This window comes from Ailuropoda melanoleuca, chromosome 18, assembly GCF_002007445.2.
Source record: "Ailuropoda melanoleuca isolate Jingjing chromosome 18, ASM200744v2, whole genome shotgun sequence".
Taxonomy (NCBI): Eukaryota; Metazoa; Chordata; class Mammalia; order Carnivora; family Ursidae; genus Ailuropoda; species Ailuropoda melanoleuca.
Window position 1 is genome coordinate 21,537,360 of NC_048235.1, and position 20,966 is coordinate 21,558,325.

The following is a 20,966-nucleotide window of genomic DNA, read 5'->3' on the forward strand; positions in this document are numbered from 1 at the left end:
CTTATAATGAACAATACAGTAAAAACGTACATATAAAGCAGGCTGTCAGCTTACATTTTGTTTGTTCTTTCTCTTGTGCTTGGGGAAAAACAGCTCATTATAAATAACATCATCTTAAAACAGGTACAAAAAAGAAAAAAAAAGAAAATCCTTAGATATTTTAAAGAGAATTTTTCTTTAATTAGGAGTTGGGAATTAAACAATTTTTTTAATTCATTTAGCATAGAGGAGAGAATAATTAACAAAAACACATTTAAAAATGGTTTGTAACTGTTTTTGAACAAGCTAATACTTCCATCTCCTTGTATTGTTCTTTACGTTATTAAAAATATTTAATCCCCAAGGTCTCACAAATAATTTATCATACTAGGCTTCAATTTGTCTCTAACTAGCCTCTTTAAGGTCATTTCTGCATACAAATTGAAGTATAGAATGAATATCATTAGATAATCAAAGCCATAAAAATACACATATTTATCTCCCTTTCTAATCATTTTCTTTTTAAATAATGCTAGTAATTTGGAAGAAATTTATCTTTGGTTTTAGCCAGAAAAAATATTTAAAATCTATATTTAATTATCTTCTGGCTACTAGATTCTTTCAACTTTCTTTGTAAAATTTTAAATATTTAATCAAGCACTTGGGGTGTCTGGGTGGCTCAGTTGGTTGAATGACTCTTGATTTCAGCTCAGGTCATGATCTCAGGGTTGTGGGATCAAGCCCTGTGTCAGGCTCAGAGAGCCTGCTTAAGATTCTGTCTCTCGCTCTCCATCTGCCTCCCCCCCCAAAAAATAAATTCTCTTTGTCCCTCTGCCCTCTCAAAAAAATTAATGAAGCACCAGATTTTATATATTATTTAATAATAGCCTCAATTTTTAAAAAATTTTCAATTCCATGTCAACATGTTCATTACTTCGAAAGTCACATTTGCCTGTTAAGGCATAATTGAGATTCTGATTTTAGCCACCATCTAAACAGCTCTGCTAATACCAGATAGCTAAGTGTCATAAAGAACCTTGTGTGGGGACAGAGTGCAATAGGGTAAGATCACTTCAAAGTTATGAGTGTGGATTTTTTTTAAATTTTATTTATTTATTTGACAGAAAGAGAGAGAGACAGAAAGAGACAGAAAGGGGGAGGGGCAGGCAGAGGCAGAGAGAGAAGCAGGCTCCCCGCCTAGTGGAGGGCCTGATGTGGGACATGATCCCAGGACCCCAGGATCATGAACCGAGCCAAAGGCAGACATTTAATCACCTAAGCCATCCAGGCGCCCATGAGTGTGTATTTTAAATTAAAATGACATGGCTATCAATATTCTTTGTTTACATTTATATCTATTATTTATTTTAATGTCTTATTCTCATAGTAAATTCCAAAAAGAATATTTCTTAACAAAGTATCTTCCACCTTGTCCAAAATATCAAGTGCATGAAAATTATAATAAAGATTGTTTGCAATTTCTATAGATAAATTTTATGAATTTTGGTGATGATATGATTTTATAAGGATTTTTGTTTTATTTTTTATCAAGTAAAGATCTAAATTCTACTGATCAATTACTCAAACATTCAGTATATACATACCACATAAAACCACTGTTGGAAAGACTATGCTAGAAGAAGGAGTAAGTACATACATAAATAAGATCACTTATTTTTAAGAGATAAAAATGTATACACAGTTAACTAAAACTGTCATCAGAATATGATACATTTTATGAGAAAATACAAATATATCAGTTTGGGTATATAGAGTAGAAGTTTCAAATCCAAGCTGTCTAGCTCCATATTCCCTTCTCAAATGACACTACACTGTCTGTCAAGAGTAGGTAAGTGATTGTGAGATTACGAGATGATGAATAACTGCATCATAACTATGATGATGATAAAGCTTGATGAGGAGTCTACTGAAGTTCAAAGATAATCTCTATGAAAATAGACAATATGAATTATATAATACTGTTAGGAGACAAAAATTTAAGTTATTTTTAATAAAATATTAATGGTTAAAACTATTGAGTACTTCAACTTAAGTTAGGTATTATTGTAAGCTCCCTATTTCCTCCTGCAGTCCTTGCAATAAATACCTTAAGTTGTGTTTTTACTGCTTTTACTGGTGATAAATTTAAGCAATAAAATTATTTAAATTAAATTTAAAAACAAAGAAATTAGTGAAGTTCAAGCCTACATAGGACGAAGATGCCAGAGCCATGTTTGAGGCCTGAGCCATGGGTACATTAAATTCTTTACTTTCTGGTGTTTTGGCAATGTCATCCTTAAGGGCAAATCCAGAAGTTATTTTCTCCCTTTTAAATGTGGAAGGGACCAATAATATAGTGAATCAGGAAAGTGTAGTGACAGTAAGAATAAAATGGCTTTCTAATGCTCCCACAGAAGAGAAACCAGATTATTTCACCATCTCATAAATTACTAATGGACTTGGTACATGCATCTGAAGATCAGGTTGATTATACTGAATATATTATGCACTTCTATGTATTTTATAAGTACATGTAGATAACATGTAAGAACTTGAATATTCATTTTTTAATTCAAAATAGAAATAAAAGGAGAGATAAATGGATATCGCAGAGAGAGGTCAGATTCCAAACACAATACTACTCTAATATTCCTACATTTATACAGGGGAAATCTATTCATCTAATCTAAATGAAACAGATTTATATGCCCCAATCATACATTATATAGAAAATATAAAGGGAAAGCATTGAGTTTAAGATTCAAAACTTTCCAAAATTAGATATGTAAATAGTAAAGTAATATCACAGTTATATTTGGATGTCCAGTTCTTTTATTTCTAACCATCTTAATGAAAACATTTTTTTTTTATTAAAAGATTTTATTTATTCATTTGACAGAGATAGAGACAGCCAGCGAGAGAGGGAACACAGCAGGGGGAGTGGGAGAGGAAGAAGCAGGCTCACAGCGGAGGAGCCTGATGTGGGGCTCGATCCCACAACACCGGAACCACGCCCTGAGCCGAAGGCAGAGGCCCAACTGCTGTGCCACCCAGGCGCCCCTTAATGAAAACATTTTTTAACATTAATGTTGAACTGGGAATTATGTTTATCATAGAATTGATTTCTGTTGTTCTAAGTTACACTAACCAGTTGCATTAGATGATTCCATAGCAACTTCTCGGGGAACATTTCAGTACACTTCCTTCCGGCAGGCATCTGAGAATGTATATGGACAGTCACTGTGTGAAATTTAGTCAAGAAAATTTCTCAGGGACAAAATAATATTTTAAAGCCATGTGTCACCTTGTATATTCTTTCTGAATTATAGAGACTTTGGCCTCCGCTCTGTTTCTGCCCACTGCTCAGGTGTTCTTCAGACCTCATGATGTCTGAAAATTTTTTTGCCTTCAGATCTCAAAATCTGAAGTTTTATTTTCTGATGACAAATCTGTGTTAACATTTCTCATATTTCTTAACTGCTACTGAATTTGATCATTAATTGATCATCAGTTGTCATTCCTTAACCCTGTGCTATTTTTGCTATGCAACATTGTTGCTCTGGCTTTACTTGTCTCTACCCAATGAGACAGCCATTTGAGGAGCATCATTTTTTGCTACTTTGGCATGCCACATACTTATGACCTTCTGCCATTCCTGCTTAGCAAATCCTCAGTTTTGAGTTTCTCCCTGTTAATTCTGCCAGTTTCTGTTCCTAGATAGGTATGATGTTGCCAAATGATACTAATCAGAGCCAGCAAATGGGTGACTATGTAATTGATGTCTAAATCAGAAACACTTTTCACTTTCGAAAGTGAAAGAGGATATTATAAAAGTGGGACAAACCAGCTCTGTCTCAGAGAAACTGGGGTATATCATCCCAACAAAAGTAGACCTATTTTCTCATCAGAATAAATCTTCAGTGATGCCTTTAAAAATTCTTTTTAAATTTTTTAAAAACAGTTTAGTGAATTCCCTATTAGACATTTCCAGTGTTAGCTCTAAGTTTGAGTCTCAAGAAATGAATCCCTTCACCCATCCCAAGTTTAATTCAACCAGAATTCATTACTCTGCCCTTCCACTACAGGATTGAGACCTCACCATGTCAAAATATCTCTTGGTAGTCATTTTCCTTGTGTGATTAAAAAAAAATCCTTTAATTCTTAATGAAAGTTCTATTCATTGTTATGCTACTTTATTGGCTTTCTTTTAGGGAGAGAGATGCAGGCCGGGTGGTAGAGGCTGGGGCCTTCATAATTTATTGGTTTTCTTCTTACACTCACCATAGTCTCCCGGAATTTATGAAATGCTTCTTTCCAATCCATAGACCTGGTCATTATCTGAAAGTTTCTCTGTGGTTTTATAGACATCTTTCTGTGGAGGACTTGCTCATCCATCGTAGTAGATTCAAGCATGAATTGTCACTCTCCAGTCCTCTTTTGTACAGGTGTGCTAGTTGATGGATCAATATCTGGATTTTCAATGATACCTCAAAGTTAGGAAGTCCACAGCTAAACTCATTTTGCCATTGAGTGTACAAACTTCATTATTCCAATTTAAAAATCACTGCATTTCCTTATTAGGTCATAGTCACAAAACCTGGGATCAGTCATAAATGTCCTTGTTTTCAGTATCTCCAGATAAAGTTAGTCACCTGGTCTCATAGGCTGTTCTTCCACCACACTCCTTACACTTATTACCAAGTTGTGCCTTCTTACTGATATTCTGTCAGCCCCACATAGTGCTCCTACCAGATTAATCTTAAAGCTTAATTCTGATCGTTTAAAGCCATTGAGCTCTTCAAGAACTTTTTATGTTTCTTCTTCTTTTGATGTAAGTACAAATTCCTTACCTTTGCATTCATGGTTTTCCTTTCACTAGCTTCAAAACATACTCCCAGTTGTTTTTTCTCACAATAATAGTCCATATGTTAGCAAGATTAGATGGTGTGTTATTTCTTATTGTTACAGAATGTTCATTCTGTTTCTCCCTCTATGGACATCTCCTGTTGAAACTCCATATTCTTAAGGCCTTTCTCATAGTTAATCTCTTCCATGAGAAATTGTTCACTCTCTTATCAAATTTGAAATCTTTAATTCCTATTAGCACTCCATTCTTACTTTTTAAATTTATTTTATTCTATCTCATAAATGTTATTTATGTACTTGTTTTATCCCCCTTATAGGGTGTTGCTTTCTAAAGGAGAGGGTATAAGCTTTACTCATGGTTTGAATACAGGAACACTAAGCTTACTTATACTAGCCAATTATTAAGCACTTGTTGAAATCATTGTACAAATGTGACTATTTGACTACTGTGGAAATATGTGTATAAATGTATGGTAGAAATATGTGTATTCTGTCATGTAAAAATATTGTTAGAACTTTCTGCAAGCAAGTTTGTTTCCAATGGTCAGATAGCAAGTATCATTACACCCCCAAAATAGTTAAACTGGTTATGCATGAAAAAAAGTACAGGATTTTTTTCATAGATAAATCCTAATCTCTGAGAGCTAAGAAAAGATACCAGGTCCTTAATATACCTCTTTTCCCATTCATTTTAAATAGAGCCCTCTATATGCATGCAAACTGCTGCAGTCGTTCATTAAGTAGATTCGATCTCTCATCTTCCTTAAATCATCACTGATTTGAGCGTACTGTTTTCTCAATTTAGCCCTAAGAAAATTATGGCCAGTTATTCATTCTCTAATTAACCTAAAAGTGAACTATATTTCATTGCTTGTAGGATGGTATGGGAAATCTGAGAGTCACCAAGAAGGGAATCCGACTTGAAGGTATATCTGAGTTTCTACTTCCATTGTATGTGAAAGAAATTCATTCCCGAAAGGTATGTGGCACTGGCTTTGGCTTACTGTAAAAGATAATTTAGAGGTTATGTTTTAGCTTGAACTAGGAGGCTAGAACCCCCTTATCTCTTCAGTATGTATTTAGTTTCCTTAAGCTAAAGATTGACTTGAAGAAATCAAAACAGTGAAACAATTAAAAAAACAGTGGAGAAGGTTAGTTTTAAACTGATGAATTAGAGAACCATTTTGAATTAAATTGCAGTGTTGCTTTGGTTAGTCTATAAATTTGCCCCTCTATTTTTCAATAGAAGTAAAAATACATAGTTATAACAATTTCAAAAGGGGCATTTGATGCATCTTGAATAATTTTTGCAGGAAACATTGACTTGAATAAATGATTTTATTTTAATATATTATAAATCTTTTTAGCTCAAATGAACACGCATTTTCTAAAAAAGATGAGGAAGAGTCTTACTATAGAAATTACACTTATTTCTGGATGAACATTATTTTAAAAAAGTAAGAATATTTATCCTTTCAGATGTGTGGGTGTGTGTATGCGTGTCTTGTGGGTATTTTATCACTTAGCAGCATGCTAAAAATCAGGTTATAGCTTAGCCATTGTGCATTTTGGCTTCAGTGTGTTGCTTTTCAGAAAGTAGCAAGTATTCTTGGGTACATGAAAATAAAACTAGAATCTTTCAAATCTATTGGGCATATGTGTGTATGTGTGGAAATTTAGTAAATCAGAAAAAATGGGAAGCTTGTTATATAAAATATGTAAAGATTATTAACCTTACTTCATAAATATGAAAGTCTATTTTAGACTAGAATAATTTTTAAATATTACCAATATAATATGTTAGCGAATGGGTTTCACAGTAAGCCATAGTTTAATAATTTGCTTCAAAGCTGTGAAAACAAAACAGGGGATTATTTTTATAAAACTTCTAATTAGGTTAATTATATTACCTTTAAATTTTATTTTGTTCTATATGAACCTGCAAAGCTTCACAAATACATTATATTGATTGCTGCTCTAGGTACTAGAATTTTACATTGAGGGATTACTTGCTGGGTGTTGGGCAGATGAATAAATAATACAATAGACACACGTATGAACACCTGACTTTACTATAAAAACTGATTAAATTTAAAATAAAAAGATTGTATTTTTCTTTTATTTTCTTTTTATGAAAACTAAAAAACTAACATGCATACCCAAGTTAGTGCCTTCCCTCTGATTGGATGCCACTACCACTCACTAATTTACTGGTTTCTTCTTGTGGTTGGCACTATTAAATGGTTTAGTATTTGAAGAAATGAAAATTTATGCGTGGAAATCAAGAAATTACTTAACACAGGAAGGTGAGAACAATCATAGGCAGGAACTTCTTTGAAAATGCATTCCACTGATAAGTCCAGGGACAGCAAAGATTTATCTCCAAACCATTTAGATCAATTTGGAGTGGCTGCCTGGGAATCCAACTTAGAGAAGAGTTGGTAAGCCCTTCGCCAGCAGGCAGGTCATAGAGTTTATCTTCCCAGCCAGAACATTTTTGAGAGTGTAAGAACAGCTCTAAACAAGGATTCTTCTGGAAAACTGGGATATATGTTTATGCCATCAGTGGACCAAATAAGAAAGAGTCCACTAATGTGTTAGCTTCAAAACGTGAGCTGGTAGCAGTCAGGCTCCCTAACCTTTATCCCTGGGGAAGTTCACAGCCTCAAGTTTGTAAGCATTTCTAAAACCCACTGTGTTGATTGAAACCTCTATGCTCCTTTCACATCCCAGATCTGTTGCTTGTCCTCACATCTCTCTTAATCGTTTGCCTCTCGGTGACTGCAAAGCCTGGCACAGTGAGAGCAGGTGAGACCATGTGCTCTCAACAGTCAGATAGAAGGCTAGGTGTGACAACGCAAAAAAATAGAGACTTGTTTCCTCTTTGAAAATTTCTCTACACACACACTATGAACATAAATAAAGAGAAAAATATGTCTTTTATAAGGAGTTCCTGGGTTAGGATTCTCTTGTCCATGAATGTATGCAGTTGTTCATTCTCTGCCATAAAGCCTATTCACTGTTTTAAGAAGCCAGCCTCAGTTTCCCTGAGCTTGTTTTCATAGTAATAAAGTGAGTTTTGTAGAAACTTATCAAGACACTTAATTCTTAGATTAATAAAGAATGCCAAAATTTCAGTAATACTAGTAGCAATGAGATTTTTTTAAAACCCCATTATACATTTCAGTATTTACACACATTTTCATGTATTCAAATATTTTTATGATAAAATGTTAAAGTTCCTGTAGTTCTAAGTTAAGGAAATCTACTCAATTCAAAAGATACTTACAAAGATTCAATTAAGATGAGAAAAATACTACTACTGTGTACAACAGATTTAATTTGTGTGAATTTTTTTCCTGCAATTTTGATTTGTGTATGTATGCGTGTGTGTGTGTTTTCCAGAGTTAATGCCAGTGGGTAGCTTTCTTTATATTTAGTTAGTATTCCACTCTGAAATAAAGAATTTTCTTATTTAAAGTAACTTCCTGGTTGTGTAGGAATTTAATCCCATAAGACTAGACAGACCCATCTCTATTCATAAAAACATGCAGTTGCCCACAGACACACACACATCTAGTCTCCTAACCTAGTAAACCATGGGCTGTTTCTACTCTAAGCTAACTGGTCCTCTGCTCCCACCAAGAGACATCTATAGATATTTGAAGTTTATCATTATTCATCACAGTTTACTCTCTTCTCCATGCTTTTAAAAAATCAACCTTTTTAAAGTGGTCCATTATTGTCAGTATATGGGAAAACATCATATTCTATGTTTGAAATATCTGAAGAATTAAGTGTATCTTTCAGAATTAGCAACATTATTTTCAGGGAGTAAGTATTTACTGAACATCAGTGAAGTTAAATATATAGTTTTCTTCAGATGGGAAAAGTATGAAGGATGTGGGGTTTGGGGCTACCTTACGTACGTGGTAACAATAATAATAGGATTTTGAATCAATCTTCAATGCACATGATGTAACATGAGGACAAAATATTTGAACTGTCAGGAAATTAGGACATGTAATCACCAGACTTCCCCCACCCAAGGTTTTATGAGTCCAGAGAACTAAGATGGTTAAATTACCTACATTTCACTGCTTCTTGCCCGAAAAATTTGCATTGTGCAGTTCTCTAGAACTTTTTGTGTTACCCAGCCTCATCTGATATTAACTGAGCAGCTCTCTTGTTAATTTTTTTCTGTTCAAGTGTTCTTAATTAAGGTGATACCTCACTGTTGACCCCTTTCCCAGCATCCTTCATGATGGACTAATAATTATGCAGGGGAACTGCTACCAGATAATTCCAGTTGCTGTAACTCCACAGCAATGCTCTTGGGACGTCTGTATTAACAGAGCTGGGAGTAAGACCATGCTCTCCCCGGAATGTGTAGTCATTTCACATGAGCTGGGATGCTCAGTTCTTCGTCACAACTAGTTTTTGGCCTTGTGTGTTCAATTATTCTTTACAGAGTTCAGACATAAAGCCATGGGGCCAGACAAACATAGCAAACTTCTTCCCTGCTTTCACAACATACCCATCTCTTGACCCTGTATCTTTTAGTACCTTGGCAAATCTCCTCCACTCAAACCAACGCATACGAAGAGATATCTGCAAGCTTGTGTGATCATTTTATTATCATCATTGTTATCATTATCATTTTACATTTAAGTGTTTAACTAAGTGCATATTATTTTACTATAATGTCTTTACTCAAGTTAAAAACACAAATCACCCCCAAAATTTTTTACATTCAGAAAGAAACTATTAACATCTGATAAACATCATCCCAATTAGATAATTACACACCTGCACAAATAAAAGGGTAAGTATGGAGGGAGACATGTACATGCTATTTTTAATTAATATGTTATACATGCTTTCTTTAATAAATGAAAAATCTGAAATAAATGGGACAGCATTGCTGAGCTTAAATATTATCTTTATCACAAGAATGTTTTTTTTAAAAAAAACTTGTCTTTATGGTTAAGAATAAAAGACTATGAATATCATTAAGAAGCTGGATGCATTAGCTCCATGTTTTAATTTCAGACAGTGTTCATTAACTCCCTGCAGTGCAATCTGAGGTGATTAGCTCCTCTCCAATTTGTCCTTACCCCTCTTCATTTTCAGTTTTTTTGATAATTATATTATCTTAACTTTGTCAGAGTTAATAATATTTACATTCTGTTCTGCAACTTTAATTGCGTTGGTGCTTTGGTCTTAATTCTACAGATAGATGGCTGCAGTACTAACCATCAGCTCCTTTTATTATGGCTTCTTCATGACTGAGTTCATTATTCCAATCATTTCCTCTTTACTTGTATTTCATTGTTAATTAGTTTTGTTTGTTAATCCTTGAAACAGTTCATGCTGAAGGTGTCTCACTGTTGTCTTTATTCTTTTCTGGGAATATTATTAATGGTTCATCCCTTCTTCTCCTGCTAACTAATTGTTCTTTTAAATTCCACCACTGAATATTGTCATAAAAGGTGTATGGGCAGCCTGGTATGTTTCTCCTGCTGATGACATGAACTTTCTGCCTAGATGCCTGATACAATTTTGCCATTTCATTTTTGGGAAATGTTGTCTGTTATATCACTCAATAGCTTTCACTTTCATTTGTCCAGGGCTTCACTTCAGAGAAAGCAGTAATTCTTGTGTTGGATCATCTTTGTCATCCACAGCTACCATAATTTCTCTAATTATTTTTAAACTCTTTATTGTTCCTCTGAATGCAAGTAACTGTCATTATCTGCGGTCTTTCCTCCATGTCTTTATTTTTCTTCATATGAATTTTGCCCTTGCTCTACTTCTTTTATTTTTTGTATAAGAGTGTTATTCTGATTATTGGAATTTTCCATACACCCATAGTCTCCTTGTAAATCATATTAGGTTATTTTATTATTTTTATTGGGTTATTTTATTATCTATGGTTTTATTAAACTTAAAAATTCATCATTCTAAAACTTAAAGCACTTGCCTGACCTAGTTTGAATGGTCTCCAGTGAGTCACAATTTGAGGTAGGAGAATTATTGTCTAGTTACTTTGCTTCACCAGCAAGATGGTTGTTGGGAAGGGGAGGGAAGATGGGGACTGATTTCCCTGCCTGGGGTACTATTAAATGACATGCCAACCAGATGTGGACTGTTTTAATTCTGTGGGTCTTAGAGGCCCTTTCTGCCTCTGAAGAATTCTTCCAGTGGTATATAAATTTTTGGTAGACTTTTTTAGTACCATCCACTTTACCACCCTCTTTTCCTCTATCCACATAAGTTTATTTAGGTTAGACTTCTCTGAAATATGTTAACACTCCTTCTTTTCTTCTGGTAATATGGATGAAAGTAGGGTAGGGATACATGTTATAATGTACTATGAAATATCTCTTTTTTTCTTGGCTTTCACTTTTCAAGTTTTATACCATAAGCTTAAATCAACAAATTGTTGGCTGTTCCAAGAAAAAATTTTAAAAGAAAAATTTGTGGGGTACCTGGGTGGCTCAGTCAGTTAAGCATCTGTCTTCAGTTCAGGTCATGATCTCAGGATTCTGGGATGGAGCCCCTGCATCAGGCTCCATGCTCAGTGGGGAGTCTACTTCTCCCTCTCCCTTTGCCCCTCCCCCCCACTCATGCTCTTTCTCTTGCTCTGTCTCTCTCAAATGGGTAAATAAAATATTTTTAAAAAGAAAGAATCATGGCTTAATTTTTTAAGTAGTGGAGGAGAGAAGTTTTTGAAAATTTTTCTATCTGGATGTATAGTATTAGGTAATACCCTTCCTCCCCCCCCCCACCATTTCCTTTCCTTTCCTTTCCTTTCCTTTCCTTTCCTTTCCTTTCCTTTCCTTTCCTTTCCTTTCCTTTCCTTCTTTCCTTTCCTTTCCTTTCCTTTCCTTTCCTTTCCTTTCCTTTCCTTCTTTCCTTTCCTTTCCCTTTCTTTTCTCTTTTCTTTTCTTTTCTTTTCTTATCTTTTCTTTTCTTTTTTCTTTCTTTCTTTCATGGCCATTGGTCCCTAATACTATAATTTGAATAGTCCATTTGTCTTATCACTGATTTGAAATATGATTTTCTCATATACTGCATTCTTAAATGTACATGGATTTGTTTCTGGTCTCTGTTCTGTTGACATACTTAGACTAAAACCAAACTTTAGGAAATTTTTTTTTTATAACTGTGAGAGCAAGTTCTTTTTTATTACTCTTTTTTCAAAAGTTTTTGCCTATTGTGCATTTTCTCTTCCAAATGAACTTAATAATCAGCTGTCAAGTTTCATAAAAATTCCTGTTGAGAACTTAATTATGGTTAATTTAATTTGTGGGAAATTGACATCTTTATAGTTTTGAGTTATCCTATTTAGGAACATGGCTTCTCTTTAGGTTTTTGGTTTTTTTTTTTAGAACTTGCTTTGCATTGCTTAGGAGCATTTCTTCATATCTTTGTCATATAAGCATGACAAATTTGTTGTCAATCGCATTATGGTTCTTATTGCATATAGGAATGGCTTTTCCATTCACTTTTCTCATTGGCCTTTGTGCTTATATAAAAAAGCTGTTCTTTTTAGTGTGTAATATTGTGGCCGTTTTCCTGAAATGTTATTATTTCTATTATTTTAAAAATCATTACATGACCAATAATGATTTTTAATAATAACAGCTAACATTCAGCTTACAGTAGAGCTCTAAAGTCAAATTCCTGGTTTCAAATCCTGGCTCTGTCAGTTAGCACTTGTGACTAATTATCTTATTTAACTTCTGTTTGCCTTACTTTTATCATATGTAGAATAAAGTTCATAGTAGACCCTTATGTTTTTATTATTAAAATAGTAGTATTGTCCAACCCTACTAAAAGAAATAATTAGTTTTAATGAAAGTCAAACATTACATTACATGCTTTGCATATTTTAGCCCATTCATCCTTAGTAGTGATATGTATTATTATGAAAGACAATATATTTTGAAAGTAGAGTTTAAGGATTTTCTGACATACTATAAATAAGATGTAATAATAAGAGATAATCTAATATTATATCAAAATTGTTTGTTCTGAGTAGTTACTGTTAACCAGTTGAAGGAAAGTAGGGAATGGGGGAGTATTGTGAGCACATTTTTGAACTGTTAATTTGCCTATTAAGAGAGCATGGATTTCAGGTTAGACAGGTGGATCCATAAGTCTGGATTTCATGTTGGAGGTGTAAACTAGAGATGTGAATTAGAGATATTGTCTGTCTCTATCTATCTGCCTATGTATCTGTCTATCTATCTGATTTCAATACATGAGATTAAGACAAGATTATCGAGTAAGAGAGTGTAAATAGAAAACTTAAGGAAGTTTATTGAATGAATGCTTGGGCATCCAAAATTGAACAGTTTGGGAAGAAGTTTAAGAACCAAACACAGACTAAGAAGGAAAGGAGATTGAAGTAGGAGGAAAACAGAAAGAATGTGGTATCTTGGAAGCTGAAAGTAGAAAGGGTTTCCAATTTGATAGAGTGAAGAACTGTTTCTGATAGGCCAAGTAACAAAGACTGAAATTTTATCCTTTCATTATTAGCTCGATTATACCTTAGTCAGAAATAGTTGTTTATTTTTAAACTATTTATTTATTTTAGAGAGAGAGAAAGCACGAGCAGGGGCAGAGGGAGAAGGAGAGAGAATCTGAAGCACACTCTCACTGAGTGTGGAGCCCAATGCGGGGCTCAATCTCAGGACCCTGAGATCGTGACCCAAACTGAAACCAAGAGTTAGATGCTTAACTAACTGCCCCACCCAGGTGCCCCAGAAATAAAATAGTTTTTATCATATTTTAATATATCTATTAATATGACTTTTATTTTTTAATGTATTGACTGAATTTCATGGAAAGATATTCAGACATCAAAGCACCCTTTTATTATTGGAACAATCTTTTTTTGTTCATGAGGTAGCAACTTTTAATTAAACGATCCTGGACATTAAACTTTGCACTTTACAAACCATTTTTATAAATATTACCTTATTTAATCCATACTGCTATCCATGAGGAGATATTTTCTTCATTTGCATATGGCAGCCCAGCTGCCTTAAATCATGCAACATAAATCTTAATACTGTGACTAGAATCTCAGTCTTCCTGTCTTGATTCACTGCTTTTAACAATTCATCAGACTCTCCAAATCTCCTTTTTTACATATTCTCCAGGAAACCCATATTTCTATTTATGTGTGGAGTGCTGGGCTGGACCCACTGAAGAAGGTATGGGGACAGTTTGAGCACAGTGGATAGGGGACTTTGTTTAGGAACAAGAGAAAAAATAATAATACCATAGTAGGAAATCTTCATTAAACTGGGAGACAGTTTTAAGTTGCTGAATATGTAAACATAGGTGAAATTTCTTGCCAAGGGGAAATATTCCTTGGACTTAGAAACAACAAAAACAACAAAACAACTACAGGGAGACTCCAAAAAATACTGTGTATTTTTTTTTTAAAGATTTTATTTATTTATTTGACAGAGGGCACAAGCAGGGGAAGCAACAGGCAGAGAGAGAGAGAGAGAGAAGCAGGCTTCTGGCTGAGCAGGGAGCCCAAAGTGGGACTTGATCCCAGGATCCTGGGATCATGACCTGAGCTGAAGGCAGACGCTTAACCGACGAGCTACCCAGGCACCCCTGTGTATTTTTTTCTAGAGCGGAGATTGTCTTCTCACTAGCGTCGTCTCCTAGGCTCCACTGAAGCCTTGCAGAGTAATCAGGATTTTCTCATCATCTCTTACTTACTCAGCTACCTTTATAAACAAATATGTAAACAAGTTACTTGGTTCTCTTCTCTACCAAGACACATACGCGCACACACACACACACAGCCTTCACGAACTACTTTTCAAGAAAATATGTGAGATAATGACACAGCAAACCCAGAACAAAAGAGAAGCACGCATTAGCTCAGGTAGCTTTTTTTTTTTTTTTTTAAAGATTTTATTTATTTATTTGACAGCGATAGAGACAGCCAGCGAGAGAGGGAACACAAGCAGGGGGAGTGGGAGAGGAAGAAGCAGGCTCATAGCGGAAGAGCCTGACGTGGGGCTCGAACCGAGAACGCCGGGATCACGCCCTGAGCTGAAGGCAGACGCTTAACCGCTCTGCCACCCAGGCGCCCGGTTTTTTTTTCTTTTTTTTTTTTTTCAGGTAGCTTTTATGTACAGTATCAGAATTTTTTTTTTTTGACAATCTGTTGCAGAGAACCTGGAACATGAATATAGTAAGCTTAGAGTAAAATTGAGACGCTAGTAAACATTACACATCTTTTAATGCCTTACAATAATCTAACAATATAATTCAGCATTAGGAATTACCTGCCCGAAGGAGCACAAATAATTAAGCTTCAAATACCTCCTCACTCATCTCCAATAGCTCCTGCTACCAATTATTAAGTACTTTCCATGTGCTAACTGCTATGTGAAGGGTCTGGTATGTATGCGTATCTAATTCTCACAGCAACCCACATGAATTAGACATTATTTCATTCATTTTACAGATGAGAAAAAGCACGTAGCTCAAAGAAGTTTTATAACTTACTGATAATAACAAAAACTTACGGGACAGGATCAAGTCCAGGTTTGTCAGACTCATAATCCATGCCCTTAACTACTTGGAAATCTCTACACATATGAATGGAATAAGCCAAGTCTTGTCAGGAAGAAGGTGAAGGGGATTTCTACAGAATTCTATTATTATTCATCTGTGAAACATTCCATACTTTCTATAAAGTATGTTTTCTAAAATCTTTGCTGTAGAGTTTGTTTTAAAATAAGTACTTAGGGGCGCCTGGGTGGCTCAGTTGTTAAGCGTCTGCCTTCAGCTCAGGGTGTGATCCTGGCGTTCTGGGATCAAGCCCCACATCAGGCTCCTCCACTGGGAGCCTGCTTCTTCCTCTCCCACTCCCCCTGCTTGTGTTCCCTCTCTCGCTGGTTGTCTCTCTCTGTCAAAATAAATAAATAAAATCTTTAAAAAAATAGGTACTTAGGCCCTTTAAGAATTTTTCTTGCGTGAGATAAAAAATAGGCCTTTGTTATATTGAATGCCACTCTCTAAAGAGTGGGATTTTAGTGAGGCATCAGTGTCATTTCTTTTTTTTAAATTTTTTATTATGTTATGTTAGTCACCATACAGTGCATCCTTAGTTTTTGATGTAATGTTCCATGATTCGTTGATTGCATATAACATCCAGTGCTCCATACAATACGTGCCCTCCCATCATTCCCGCTTCTGTTTACCCCCCTTCATTCTTCCCTTCCTCCTTCTACCAATCTCCCTGCTATTCCTTATGTTCCATAAATGAGTGAAACAGTATGATAACTGTCTTTCTTGTAATGGAGCTAAGAGAAATTGAACTCCAACTAGCAGATTTCTTCCCTACCCAAATTTACATATCTACATAAGTGTGTGGGCACACTATTGGTATATAGGATCATCTTAGTAATGAGAGGGATTTACTGAAAATGTCCAAAGTTGTGGGAGTAGACCAGAGAGAAAATATTAGCAACACATAAATTAGCTCAGAGTTTTTCAAACGTATTTGAATATGAACCACAGTGAGAAACAAACAAATTCTACATTGTAGCATGGGATACACTCTGAATTTTTTTTTTCTAAATCTAATATATTCTAGCAAGGCCATCCTATTTTAATTTCGGTTGAATTAAATAATTAATATTGTGTGTGTGTGTGTGTGTATTTGTTGCAACCCACCAAATTGATTTAATGGCCTTTTAATGTGTGTGATTTGAAATACACTGGCCTATGTATTAGCTATTCAAATAGTATGTTCAATTTGACAAGGTATTTTCTCTTTTCTTTCAAGTGTCACAGATGTAATGGATTCTATGTTGGGGAATACGGAACATTTTATTTGAATTTCAAAAGAAAAAATACAAAAGGTGTAAATACCATGAAAGCAACAATCCTGTGTTTTGACCACTTCCTACAACTGTGTCTGGTGGATTAAAAGCCCAGTGAAATTTTTAAACTTTTTATCAGTATGTATGCGTGGAGAAAAATACATATATGTCTTAGTGAATGTTTATTTTACTGAGTGAATAAATGGTTAGTATATTCAAAAAATATAAATTAAAACCACACCAAAAGATGTTTCTCCATCATATTAGAAAATGGAATAGGCAACCCTGCTACCCCTAATATTCTGTGTTGGTTTCACAAATTTTTAACCAATATAAACACTTGGTGAATTAGATCCTAGAATCGCCATATATAACATAAGAAATAGTAGCCATATTAACTTTATACTTATAAAGAGGCAAAGTAGTTTTCGCTTGCATTCTCTAAAAACAATTTAAGAGAACAGATCTAATTTTGAATTTTCAGAGCTTTATGGATTTATTATGATCTTGTCTGTACTTGAGCCACAAAATTATCTGCCTTATGTTTCTTATGAGCAAGAGAATAATTTATAAAAAGACATTGTTTAGGAAACAGTAAATAGAACAGTTTGGTTTGATATGAGGAATCGTATCAAATCCAGACAGATACACCCTAAATGTGTCCCAAGATTTTCCAGAGGGTAACAAGGCATAGAGTTATCCTTTCTAGACTCTCAAGTTTCAAATGCACTCTTTCTTAATTTTGACCTGCCGGAGAAGGACCCTGTAGCTGCTACTTTTCCTTTTCCTGCTTCTCTACCACTACCACTCTTCAGAAGTAAAAGACTGCCATTGGCCTTTTTTTTTTTTTTTTTACATTTTTAAAAATATTGTTCAGGATATAAGAAGTTTAAAGTAGGGGAGAAGTGGTTGGTTAAACAACAACAAAAGAGTTTGAGGATACACTGCCCAGGAAGTAAAACTAAAAAGTTGATAGCTAGATTGATAAGTTGTTAAAAAATTGTAAAAGCAGTAGAAATTGGAAAGTATCAGTGGCTGGTAAGACTGTTGATAGGGCAGCATATACATTTCTCGAGACCATAAGCTCATGGCAGAAATCTCTCTTTTAGAATTATAAATCAAAAATAAATTAGTTATCTTGGGATAATATTAAGATATTTATTTGAAATGAAACATTCAAACTTTTTTTGTTAGAAGGTAAGACTGGTTTTACTGAAGGTTTAGGTTAGATGGCAGATGTGTTCTATCATTTGGATAAGCTCAATGTAGAGCTCCATAAAATTGGAACATTCTACAAAATACATTTAAAATACATATACAATAGGTAATGTCAGATAGCCTATCCCTTGTAAACATTAAATTTAGATGCCAAAAGTATTTCATATATCATCTTAAAAATATTTGAGGGGATATAGTTTTAAAAAATATTTTAGGGAGTTGAGAGAGCAAAAAAACATTTGAAGAACAAAGATACAAAGGAGCAGGGTAACATTGATTTGGAAAGCAGCTTAGGGCTTTGCACATGTGGGGTTTGGATGCTAGGGAATTTGGAATTTATCCCTAAGGCACTGATACTCTAAACTATGATATTATCTTACTTTTGCTTAGTATACTATATTTCAAGTCTATGAAATGCATTTCTTTAAAAGTAATAAACAGATTTTTCATTAACCGAAAAAGTTCTTCATTAACCATTATTTGGGGTTACTGTATTTTAATGTGATAGGTAATCATTCTTTTTAATATTTCTGAGACATAGAATGTTAGAAGTTTTTTTAAAAGGCATTACATTGAGCCACAGAAAAAGATATATTTTTAAACAGAAATACTCAGTATCTTAATACTAAAATCTCTCTCTTAATTATTACAGATTAAAATATTGGTATTTACTCAATTGATGGTTTGTAAATGATTTTTAGATATGAGACTGTTCTTTCAAATGAAATCTTGCAGAAAATCGAAGCAATATAAAGCAAATGGAAATGGAGATCTGGCCCATCCATGAGAAGAATCTGTTGGACCTCTGGTGCTCCTTCATTACACCTGGAAAAACACTGGTTTTGACCAATATTTTTAGTGTCATCCTACACTTTTTTCATTGTACACTCAGGAGAGCTATCAAAATAAAGGCCAGTTACAAATACTGTAACTACCTTTCTGTCCATATTTTATCATAGTATGCTTCCTCATCACTGTAAAAGCTCATACTTTAGTATAGTCACAATTTTGCTTTTTCAGATACTTTCCCCTTCTCTGATTTTCTTTTGATTTGCATTAATAAAATAATTGAAAGATTTAAGGTATAATCTCTACTTGTTAATTTTCTATCTCCGTAGCAATTGAAATCTCTTTTGAAGTCAAAACAGCCTCCTATAAATCAGAACCTGCTTTAAATAGCACATGTGTGACAAAATAAGTAATCTTTATCACAAACTTTCTAAGACATATCAAGATCCTGAAATTTCCAGAGATTAAGAAAAGAAAGAACAAGTTAATTCGATGTAATTTTGGTTTTATTAATTTTATTAATGCTGAGTGTAACATTATTATTACAATGAATCCATATGTTGCCCTTAGTCATCCTGCTTTTTAAAAACTTAAAGTTATATCCTCCAACTTTGTATTTGGTTAGTTCCAACAGTTTTTCTGTTTGAATCTTTAAGATTTTTTATATATAGCTTCAAGTCTTGTTCTATAGCCTATGGATGATCCAGTTATGTCTAAGATTTCTGTGGATTTCCAAGGAACTTAGGTCCTCTGGCTCCAGTTTTCTGTCACTATTGAATGTTTTGGTTTATTTTTCCCCCTGTATCATAGGAAAGTTCTTAACTTCTATTATGACATTTACCCAAATATGAATTTTTGTCATTTCCTGGATTTCCCTATTTTCATAATCCTCTAAAATGAACAGATATATTCACATGTGATTTTTTTTAATTCCTTAAAGACCTCACAAAAGTTTTAAGGAAATTGAGTATTTACACTGCGATATGCAATATAATAAAATGCTTTTATATTACAGGGTATCTAAAATTTCATTTAAAATTGTTTATGTATAGATATTGGACATCCTATAATATAAAAGCATTTTATCATATTGCTGAGTCATTCTTGCGTTTCTGTCTTATTTTGCTTTCCCTCCCTTCAAAGAATAACAATCAAAAAATTCTTCTTTGTGTATATATGTTTGTGTATTTTTTATAAAAAGAAGAGAAATATTGTTGGGAAAATGCCCACCAATTTGTTAGTAGAATTTATATGAGCTAATGAAATGAAACATGAGAACAGAATACAAATTTAATTTAGATACTTCAGCTTTTTATTTATTTTTATTTTTTTTAAGATTTTATTTATTTATTTTGACAGAGAGAGACAGGTAGCGAGAGAGGGAACACAAGCAGGGGGAGTGGGAGAGGAAGAAGCAGACTCCTAGCAGAGAAGCCTGATGTGGGGCTCGATCCCAGAATTCTGGGATCACGCCCTGAGCTGAAGGCAGATGCTTAACGACTGCACCACCCAGGTGCCCTACTTCAGCTTTTTAAAATTATTATAACGATCATTATGTCACAGGCCAAAAATCTGAACTCATTTCAAAGCCCTAGTTTTCACATTATCACTCAGGATCCCAGAGGATATTGTAATCTTTCTCTCTTTTCTCTTTAGTTAAAAACCTAGAGAAAAGAGTCTTCCTTGCTTTAAAAAAAAAGGCTAGGTCAACCTATAACTCAAGAAAGGATAAAAAGAGAGGAGAGAGGGAGAAAAAAGCTGGAAAGTACTGGAGGCATTGCCAGATTCTATAAACATGGATGGAGTAGAAAAATAATTACATATTCAGAGTCTTTTCATAGATGTTGAGATATGCAAAGTAAGGTTTTGAACTGTTAAAATTTACTTTGTGCTTTGAACTGTTTTTTTGACCCTGACACCACTCTAAGGCTGAATTACATGGTTCTAGTCTTTAACCAGGTCACAGAAGTATTAATTTAGAAATTTAAATGTCTGGGAAATAAGGAAGCAAAAAATAAGAGGAATGGTTAATTAAATGCCATAGCTCTTGTATGCCTATAGTCACTGCATCATTGCCTACCTATGCAGTAGTTATTAGTTAAGTAAAAGTTATTGTAGCAGTATTTTTCCCTGATAAAATTATTTAAGTTCATTTACTATCTATTTCTTATTTCTTGAAATGTAAATTATTGCAAATAATGGCCTTCAATAAATTTTAGGTGCAATTAGTAACTATCTGCCATA

At 34.1% G+C, this 20,966-nt stretch overlaps 1 protein-coding gene across 1 annotated transcript in view; it reads left to right on the forward strand.

Annotated features, from left to right (window-relative positions):
- SGCZ (sarcoglycan zeta) overlaps window positions 1–20,966 on the forward strand; it is a 1,089,907-nt gene that overhangs the window by 886,882 nt on the left and 182,059 nt on the right. The window contains exon 3 of the mRNA XM_034647674.1: window positions 5,723–5,824. Coding sequence (XP_034503565.1) covers window positions 5,723–5,824 — 102 coding nt within the window. The remainder of the gene's footprint in view (window positions 1–5,722; window positions 5,825–20,966) is intronic.